Source organism: Limulus polyphemus, unplaced genomic scaffold (genome assembly GCF_000517525.1).
Source record: "Limulus polyphemus unplaced genomic scaffold, Limulus_polyphemus-2.1.2 Scaffold618, whole genome shotgun sequence".
Classification (NCBI taxonomy): domain Eukaryota; kingdom Metazoa; phylum Arthropoda; class Merostomata; order Xiphosura; family Limulidae; genus Limulus; species Limulus polyphemus.
Genome location: NW_013666228.1, coordinates 141,904 through 152,373, shown reverse-complemented (window position 1 = coordinate 152,373; position 10,470 = coordinate 141,904). Strand labels below are relative to the sequence as shown.

At 34.8% G+C, this 10,470-nt stretch overlaps 1 protein-coding gene across 2 annotated transcripts in view; it reads left to right on the top strand.

The window, feature by feature from the left end:
* Window positions 1–605: 605 nt before the first annotated feature.
* LOC106459498 (vesicle-associated membrane protein 7-like) overlaps window positions 606–10,470 on the top strand; it is a 45,013-nt gene continuing 35,148 nt past the window's right edge. The window contains exons 1-3 of one of the 2 annotated variants that reach the window (XM_013919122.2): window positions 606–685; window positions 2,900–3,063; window positions 5,759–5,816. In XM_013919122.2, coding sequence (XP_013774576.1) covers window positions 2,918–3,063; window positions 5,759–5,816 — 204 coding nt within the window. In that variant the 5' untranslated portion in view covers window positions 606–685; window positions 2,900–2,917. Of the gene's footprint in view, window positions 686–763; window positions 971–2,899; window positions 3,064–5,758; window positions 5,817–10,470 lie in introns of those variants that run through there. The other variant, XM_013919124.2, reaches the window with a different exon arrangement.

The following is a 10,470-nucleotide window of genomic DNA, read 5'->3' as shown; positions in this document are numbered from 1 at the left end:
ATATATATATATATATATATCATATACAGAAGACGCTCAAATTTATAATAATAAGTTACAAACTTTTCTCATATACATAATAAGAAAGCAAACAGCAACTCAGCTGAATGTATATTGCTATTTAGTAGAGTGCACCGAGGGTCAACTTTAAATATTTCCTATTTGCAACACACTTGTGAATAAAATAATCCTTTTTAAGGTAATACTCCTTACTTTCATTAGTTTGGGCAGGGAGTCGGCTCTATAGTAGAGCTCTAGATTTCGAAGCTGGAAATTCGTTCTCAAATCCATAAATTGTTACCTTTAGCATGGATAGTGAGTGGTAAGCTGTTGTTAACTGGCTGCCTTCACCCTGGCCAGTAGTAAAAAATTGATAGACTTGTCATGAATATAAAAATACAAATATTTAGCAGTTTACAGGGAAGAATAATTGTATTCTTGTTTGTTTAGTGGATCCCACTATTCATTGTTAAAAGATTTGGCGGTGGGTGGTGTCGACTAACTGCATTCCCTCTAGTCTATCACTGCTAAATTATGGAAGGCTAGTGCAGACAGCCCTCGTCTATCGTTGCTTGAAATTCAAAACAAACCAGTCTTTAAAATTTAATAAGATGAATAGAAATACAGAATAGGCTATAACATTCCGATAGGGGGCTTGCACTGTCATGTTCACGTGATTTTAAAGGTAACTAATGTAATGAATTTTATTAATTAAGAGATTTTATTTAAACTTAGCTATAATACTGCTTTGTTTTAACCGATACAAAAATAACAACAGTAATCTTAAGTTGTTAAAAGTAAAGCCTTATTATTAGGTTAGAAATCTAAGAAAAGTTTGGGGATGTTTTTGTTTTGTTACACAGTTATAAAGGTTTCGTCAACACTAATCCAGAAGTACTAGTAGTACAACTAAAATGATACGAGTAAAAGTAAAAATAATAGACACCTTCCGCTCCTCCCAAAAATAAAGGTTTAGTATTTATTAAATTTACTACGTTGGGTATTAAATAAGTATTTTATATCTTGATTAATTAAGACAAATCGCGTCAATTGAAACTTGTTTTTTTGTTTAACAATATAATTTAATTTTAAATATATATCTACAATTTAGTACAAATTACAAATGATGCAGAACTATTACAATTTACAGTACATAATACTAGTAGGATTAAATCCAGTAACATTTTCATACTTAAGTTAATGAACTAAAGCAGAAGTTAAGACAAGTACTGAAGTAGAATGGCAAATATTCCATCCTTTTCAGATTCTATTAGGCTGCTAACAACTAAACAAGTTTGAATTTCATCACTCAAATAAATATTGATACTCTGACAAAATAAGAATTTAACATTATATTTTTAAGGTTTTATGAAGAAATATGAAAGTTCCATGACATGAAATAACACATAGTGTACTAAAGAAACAGGTGTAACCAATCTTTACAACACAAACTGTAGAAAAGTTTGTATGTATATTCAGTTCAGCAACCAGTGTTGGTGTTAAGTGAGACTTACCAAATATAGTCTTCTTGGTTAAGAAAAGGAAGAAAATTGCACATTTTATAAAAGCTTTTTTTGTGTTTGTATGTGTATCAATCCTAATGAAAATTACTAAATGTTCATCAGGAGCAGTTGTCAGTTTGTTTGACACATTATGCAATATTAAGGCAGACTATGTATAGATTTAAAAATCACTACATATTATTATTAGGCTTTATTACATATATATATAGGGAGAAGAGATAACATTTTAAGCATTAAGTTTTCTGAACATGCATTTGGCTTTAATGTATACAGAAGTTTTGTCATTAGTTGCCTGCATACAAAAAAAATTAGAACCATAATAATTTTCTCATACATTTTCAATGGATACTACATATGTTATGTACATTTTTTTAAATTTCTTAGGATTTTTCATCATGCTAATTAAACTGCAGTTTCCAATGCTATTGTGTTTAAAAAGCTAGGCAATTGTGTTTTGCAAGAACGTAGATAAAGCAATGTCACACAAACCCATTTCACCCTTTGAGTCTACTTCCGATTACAAAAACAACCAACCAAAGCATCAAAGTTAAATGAAATGTAGCTATTTTTATCCATATATTTGCCCATTTTTATCTATATATTTGTCCAACAGGTGTTTGGAAACACTTTAACAGCACATGTCACATTGTCAGAGAACTCTATAAATGTAACTGTAAGCTTATAGGACTTCAAGGGTTCTAGATTTACTATTCCATTGGAGAAATGAAACTACTTTAACTAACTTAGTTATCTTGTGAAATAATACAAAATAGAATAGAGGATAAAGAACTCTAGAATAACAAGGTGATAAAAGGTTTTTGATGTTACCCCTCACTTGACAAAGTAAACATCAAAATTGCATGAAAATTTGAATCCAAGTTCCTAAATGTTAAACTTATTATCCTTTCAATTCCAATTTTGAATTTTCAAGCTATTCATTCCATCACTGAAACTGATTAAAAATAGATTATCTAAGCCTATAGCAATTTTAAACACCTGAACTAAACCAGCTTTTGTTATTACATGCTTAATAGATAATAAACAACAAACCCAAATCTTTCTCAACCACTACTGTGTCTTTATTGTCCCAGGCAACCTGATGGGCCCTGGTATTGAGCAAAAGGCTTTGTTGGCACAAGATATGGCACATTTAGTTTGGTTGTTTACATTCTTCTCTACTTTCACTGTTAAGCTCTTAGAATTTGTACATGTACCTTATATTTCATAAACCCAGATTTGATTGTAATGATATGTTTCTGCATTTCTGAATTTAAGGCAAAATATAAGGTAGTATTTGAAAAAAAACTGAAAACTAAGTCATCAAATTTTTTTTGCACTATGAGCAACATATTACCAGTAATTTTCAAATCTGTCAGTTCCTGTAGGTACCAGAGATGCCCATATTATATTCTGTTGTATCCAGAGGCACAACCATTTTAGTAAAATATGCCAGTTGTGCTGGAAATTTTTTGGAAGTTACAGAACAAATTTTATCCAAAATATCACCAGATACACCAAAACTTACTTATTCCCATGGGAGGTAAGTACATATATTCAAGTAATAAATTCAGTATTTCTAATTGATCCAATTTTATCCACTTTTTAACATCTTCTTGAGCTTCTATATATGCCAAATTACGAACACTTCAGAATGTACCCTGATAAATAAATTGTTTCACTTAAGCTACACAAAAAATATATTCTTATGGAATTAAATTGTTTCATATCATATTGTTTCATATGTGCAGTTACAAATTATTAATTCATAATCAGGCTCAAGGGGATATATTTAAATTTGTTTACTATTTTAAGTTAGTGTTTGGTGCAACAAAAGATTGTCATAATTAATTAACACTTTATAGCAAAAGCAGAGCAGAACAAAATGCAGTTTTGTCTGCATTTAATGTGTTGTTTGTATTAAGTGTTCATGAATTTCCTCTTACAAACAACTTCAAAAACCAAAAACAATGCATAAATAGATGTAATTTTGAAAGTGTCTTTGTATTTAATTATGTTTGTTTTTTAATGGTTAATCTTTAAGGATTGTAGTGTTGAGCATTTTGGCTATCTTTGGAAATACCATGAAGTTGTATCATAACATAATGCTTTGAGATGACGTGTGCCCTATTGGTCCATCTCGGCTGTTCCATCCTCTTAACTAAATTAAAATAATAATAAAAACAAATATCTTAAAACCAGTCCTTATCATTCATATACTTGTCAAGTATTTTCTTAAACTCACTTAAATTTACTGCCTATACAACATCTAAAGGAAATCCATTCCAAAGGCCAATCACTCTGCTAGAAAAATGAAACTATCCCAGCTGAAGACAACTCCCACCATGCCAAAATCCATATTTGTGTCCCCCAGTCCCACCATTCTCACTGTTAAATATGAAAAAAGATGATGCATCAACACTATAAATTCCTCTTATAATCTTAAACACCTCAGTCATCTCCCATCCAACTCTTCCGTTTTCAAGAGAAAACAATTTGAGAGATCTCAGCCTTTCATCGCATGACAACCCCTCTATCCCAGGCACCACCCTAGCAACCCTTCTCCGAACCCTTTTCAAAAAGTAATGTTTATTTTTGGAAGTATGAAAATAAGATGATAATTCCTGGGAATCACATATATTTCTTCATGGCACCATACCTCAATGACATTATTTGTTAATTTAACTAAAACATTTTTTTTAATTGATTAACCCTATCTGCACAGGCAGAGGTGCAATTGCACATTCCATGGCCCTATATTGAGTGCCAGTCGACATAGTATTTGATGCCAAAGTTATCAGTCATTCATTTAACCCTACATTGTTAATTTAGGGACATTTCATCATAGAGGAGAGTAATATCAGATACAGTATACAGAAATAATGATAAGAACTATCAATATACATTTTGGAGGCTCTAAAGGTTTTGCAAATGCAATATACAAACTGGATGATTGACAAAAGTATGTTTATTCTTCACATGAACAGCACCTTTCTCTGACTTCTCAGAATATCTTGAGTACAAATACCTCTTTAATGCATCTGATTTTTTGTGTACAACAAACATGTACTTTTTACTAAATGTATGCCACATTTCATGAAGATACACATACTAACTTCGAAATTATACTCAGCATTACTTCTCCAATACAGGCTTTGTTGGATGAACCTCATGCATATTAAGTTAAACATTATGAAGAAGTGTACATTATATAATTCTTATATTCATGTTTAATCAATTAAAAGAAGAAATGGACTTGAGACAACACTTTTTGGGAGAGAAATTTTTATTATACAGATTCAGAAGTAAAGAAATGTACCTCTAGTGTACAGTTAGCTGCTACATATAGCTCATGTTGTGGTATAATTATTTTAAGGCAACAGTTAATGGGATAAGTTTTGAAAAACCGATATTAATGTTTTTTTGCCACTTCAATTTATATACACAGTTTATAAGCTTGAATAATGTGAATGTGTAATAAATAATTAAAATTCTGCTGATGAGTGTGAACAACTGTTATGCACAAAGGAATATTAGTAACACAAAAAAATTGATTTACATCACATAAACGTTATTTTTAGTAGCAAGGCTGTGGTCCCATTTCTTATGGTCTTCAGACCAACTGAACACAGTACAAAATAAAGAACTGAAAAGGGTATAGTAATTCAGAACACAAGAGTTTAGAATTTGGCATCAAAGGATCAGAACAGTGTAAGCTAAATAGTTGATGCATAGTTCACAAATTTAATGCAGGAAATACAAAGGTGAATGAAAAAGGATGAAAACGTAAGTAATAATAAATTATAAATTTAGTTTTATGTATATATATTAGCTTACGTATGTGTTCAATGCATGGGGAAGACAGGGGCCTCAGGGTTGACATAGGGATCACATCTGAACATTGACCTCAAATGTCACTGGGGGCTCTAAGGGTACATACCAAGTGGTACAATTGGTCCAGTAATTCATCACTTATGAGCAGACACATACACATAGCCTCTTGTCAGATATTACCTCTAACATTCAAGTTTGTCCATACTATTTATTCCACCACTAAATATGGTGTGAAATTATTGTTTCAAAAATACTGAAATGGTGACCTGGAATATTATAAGATACCACTTTGAATATATTTTCATATAAGAAACTTTGTTTGTTTTTAATCAATGGATAATTATCAAAATGTTTACACAATTCTGGCTAAAACATTTCTGACTGTTTAATTTTTGATTTTTCAGCTACTTGTTTCATTACATTTTGGATGATTCACTCACCTACCTGTGTATAACAGATGATGTAAGTAAGCATTTTCTATATTTTAACATTTTCAATATGTTCAAATCATATGGACTTACACCTGAAATACTGAAAGTCTTACTTTGTTGAGTTCATACTTGCACCCTCAGGAACAATATGCATCAAAATTCTGAATGTTCTTGATACACTTCAAAGCATGTGCCACCTAACCCCCATAGTTATCAACTCTCCCATTTTCCACTGTTATTTCACATGCATCAGTAGACCTTACATGGAAAGATGTAAACTTATATCTTGATAGGGTTTTTCTATCAAAGATGCCCCAAATAAGTCTGATGGCTTATAATGCTAAAAATCAGGTTTCAGTTCCAGAAGTGAGCTTAACACAGCTCATTGTATAGCTTTACACTTAACAACAGGTAAAGCAAAACCTGCCAAAGGCTTTTGTAACCAATGGTTTTTAACCAGTTGTGTTACCTACTCTGATTGACCCAGATTTGTATTCAAAACAATGTTTCCTATGTCTTGTAAGGGATATTCATTTTGCTCCATGGATCTTGAAACCATTCACATGTTCTATAACCTCTATGTTGTATGTACTTGACACATTTCCATTCTCTGCACTGGTGTTCCATGAGAGGTTGTTGCTCTCTGGATGTGGATAGAGAATACCATCTGATGGCTGATGATACTTCAGTGGGTACCTTTCTCACATCTATGTGCACATCTTTGCATGATATTATAGATATCTATGATGAAACACCTGTTGTCAATACATATTTTAATAGCTCCAACCAGTATGGGAAACATATATGTTTTTTATTATTGATTTCTCTTTATTTTTGATGTTCCCATTGCACTGTTCACAAATTTTTGAGCTTCATTCTTGGGATAGCTTGGGTCTTTCTTAAGTTCTTCTTCTTCCATAGGGCCCACTGATTTGACCAGTTTCATGACACACTAGCCTTTTTAGAAATGGTTGAAATTTATAATACTATTATTTAAATTTTTTTAAATAATGGTTAAAATTTAGCTAAATCTCCAGGTGTATGTACACTCATAATTTTTGACTGGAGCGTTATGTATGATTTTTCTCACCTGTTTAGGACACCATTTGTGCTCACATTGTTGGACCCATAGATATACACATTACCATCATAACTGACCCCTTTCTTGTATGAACTTTCTGAATGTCCTTAGGTTCAGTCTATATGTAAAGCTGGTCTGATCTACTTGTTTTCCCTTTAATCCAGTTCTTTGGTTAAACACATCTTTAGCATGGTCTAGGTTATTATCTTCATGCTTTATAGCATGTACATTTTTGTATAATCTTAACTGTTCCAAATGTGGGTTTTCAATTTTTCTGTATTTTTGAGGTAAATCTGGTTAGAATTTTAAATTTCCAATATGGTACATTATGTCCACTCACTTAAATGGCTATTCTCGTTCAGTGCTGCCCTCTATATGCAAAAAATTTGTTACACATGCCACAAGCCTTTTATCTCCCCTACAATGGAATTGATTGATTCCAATGTGTGTCTCGTGCATATCATAATGAGTCAACCCTCCAGCAATAAGAGTGCGACATACTCTCATGACGCACATGACTCCCTCTTCATTTCTACTAAACTATCACTTCTTGTTTGGTAGTACTCGCGTTCAGACATTTTTTCTTTTGGTGCTCTTCATGTGAATTGTTTTCATGATTTTAATAGTTTAATTTCTGAATTAGGATTTCTTCATTACTTTTTTTTCTTTACATTGAAGAAATTTTTTAATTTAACTTATTTTCCCAGTCTTTGTTTTTTTCTCCCACTCATATTTTACATCAAACACTTTTGTATGACTTATGTATTTCTACAATGAATTCTGATGTTCATATTCCCACTTCAGGTGTTATACTTCTAGCACTATTTTCACAGGCTACAGGTGGGGGAGACCCGTCTTTGGATTTCTATGCTATTATCATCTGGGAAATTGATCGTTATATTGGTCAACCTCCTTCTCCTTTACTTGCCCCTATAATCTTACTGAACAAGCCAAACCTGTTTGAGCTGATGAAGATTTTATAGCCTATTTACACCACTGAATTTTGCTGTGTCTTTCCTGACTCCATCTACAGAATCAGCTAGGCTTAATATGGCATTATTCAACATGATTTCTCAGGTACATGATATTTTATTGATTTACCTCCATGTTGGCTCATTTGTCATCTTCACCTCTTGCTTTACACACATGGTTTCACTGTTGTGGGATCTTCTGCAATTTTGTCCCGGGTGTGTTTACTGCTTCTTTCGTTTAGTGATTTACGTATGACCCTTTTTTTTCTTTGGCAATATATTTTCGATTATGTATCTGAGACTTTGGAATCACGTGTGTAATCTGTGCATCAGCACTGTATTTTTTCCTCTGGGTTGCATGTTTGTCACAGTTGGAGCCACGACAAGCCCCTATTCCTTTCCCATTCTGGTATTTATCTACCTTTCCCTGTTCCTCTTTCCAGGGGTTTCTCATCCCGTCGGTTTATTCAATGTCAATAAGCATGTCGCCAATACTACCAGAGGCTAACCAGTGGGAGCTTGACTGTATGATTTTGTTACCCTTTGGCGATCTTTCACTACAGATCCATGGATTCTTTGAGTTTTATCAGAAAGACTTTCCCCATGACTTAGGATCCTGTCACTAACCAGCATCTGTCCAAGGCAGTACAAGATTTTCTGTCTCTACAGACCATTGCACCTTTTCATTATATTTCTCCAGTCTGTTTGTTGCCCTCATGACAAACCGGAGACTGGCAGCCTGTACAAGGTTTGTCCTGCCTCAATCTAATTTTCAGTCTGCCTCATTTTACCTTGGAGTTAATTCTTTCCCGTAGGTAGACTTTTTCTCCAGGTGTATAGATGACGAAGAGAAATGCCAGGAATGCTTAATTGCATATCTAGATATCTCGTCACTTGCAGTCCTCTCTTTGGTTTGTTCTCCACAGGGTGGCTTATCTCTTTCATGCACTGCTCTTCAAACCTGCTTTGGCCCTGTATATTTTGTTGGGGGATCAGAGCATTCACTTGTGACTTACATGCTCTCAGGTTGCTCTTTCCTCTTTCTTTGGATGACTGGCTACTGTTAGCTTGTTCCGAACAGGATTCCACCTGTTACCATTATCAGCTGCTCCTGGAAGCAGCTATAATGGGCTGGTTGGAGAAGTCCTTTCTGCAACCAATCCAATATCTTGTCCATTTAGTCGCTTTTCTTTTTCAACACCCATTTCAGTCAGGCCCACTCTTCTTCTCTTCGACTTTATTCAATGGGTTTTCAGTTTACAGCTCATGAGGTTGTATCACTTTTGGGATGTGATCTTCCCATGGTAGCCCTTATCCCCTTAGGTCAGGCTCTTTCGTGGGCTCTTCATGACCAGTGGAATCTTGCAAGGGATCCTTTGTCAGCTGTTATTACCCTTCCTCCTACCCTTATCGATGATCGGCATTGATGGTTAGACATGACTCACATGTTGGCGAGTGTCTTGCTTCCTCCTCCTCATCCAGAATTACACATTTCATTGACACATCTCTTCGGGGATGGGGGGCGTGGGTTGATCAACAGGAAGTTTTGGGGTTTTGGTTTGCAGCTGAGAGATCTTATCATATCAACATCCTGGAGCTTCTCGCTGTAAGTCGTGTTTTGGTTCATTTTCTCCTGCTGGCCAGAAGTCATCTGGTAATGATCCATTCCAACTTTTCTTCAGTGGCTGTTTATCTCAATCACCAGAGTGGCACCTGTTCTTGATCCTTCTATATTCATACATTGGATCTTCTTTTGGGGCCCACATACCTGGTATTCATATCATTGTGTGTCATGTTCTGGGTGCTTTCACTGTTGTTGCAGATTGGAGTCCCATCCAGACAAAATCTATCTGACAGAGTGGTCTCTCAATCCTTTTGTTTTCCAGTGGCTTTGACTTCAGTGGGGTACTCCTCATATTGTGGCTCTTGCTACATCCTTTAACCACAAATTGCTCTGGTTTTTGTCTCTGGTCCCTCTTCTTCTTGCTCTGGCTATCGATGTTTTCAGCCAGGATTGGACCAACACATTTGTCTATCCTCCTTCTTTTCTGGGTGATTTCAAACATCCTAAACACTCCATGTCCAGTCCTTCTGATGGCTTCTTCCTGGTTATCTCCTCTGTAGTTTTTGCGGCTTCTCCAGCTCAAACTCCCTCCTCCATTACATCTTCCTCTGACTATGTCCCTTCTTAGCCACCCTCAGTCACCAGTGTTTCATTCGGACCTTATTGTTCTTCATCATCACGCCTGGTTTTCCTCTGGTCATTGGAGAGGAGACCTGGCTTCTCCCAATGGTTAACTTCTTTTTTGGATTGTTTCGTTCACCCTTCCTCTATGGAAGTTTCTCAACGCAAATGGAAAGTTTTCCGTCATTGGTTTCTTGGTCCAAGGTTTTCCCCTGATCAACCCACTATTCTTCGTCACGTGGATTTCCTCACTTGACTTTTGAATCAGAGGTCTTCTGTCTCCTTGATTTTGGATTTTCAGACAGCCCTGTCCTTCAGCTTTCCCTCTTCCCAATCCCGCAGGTATTTACTTCTCCTACATTTTACCTGTTGATGTATTCCTTCCGGATGGTAATATTAATTCTTTCAGCACAGGCTTGGTTCCTGGGACCGATCTAACCATTTTGTG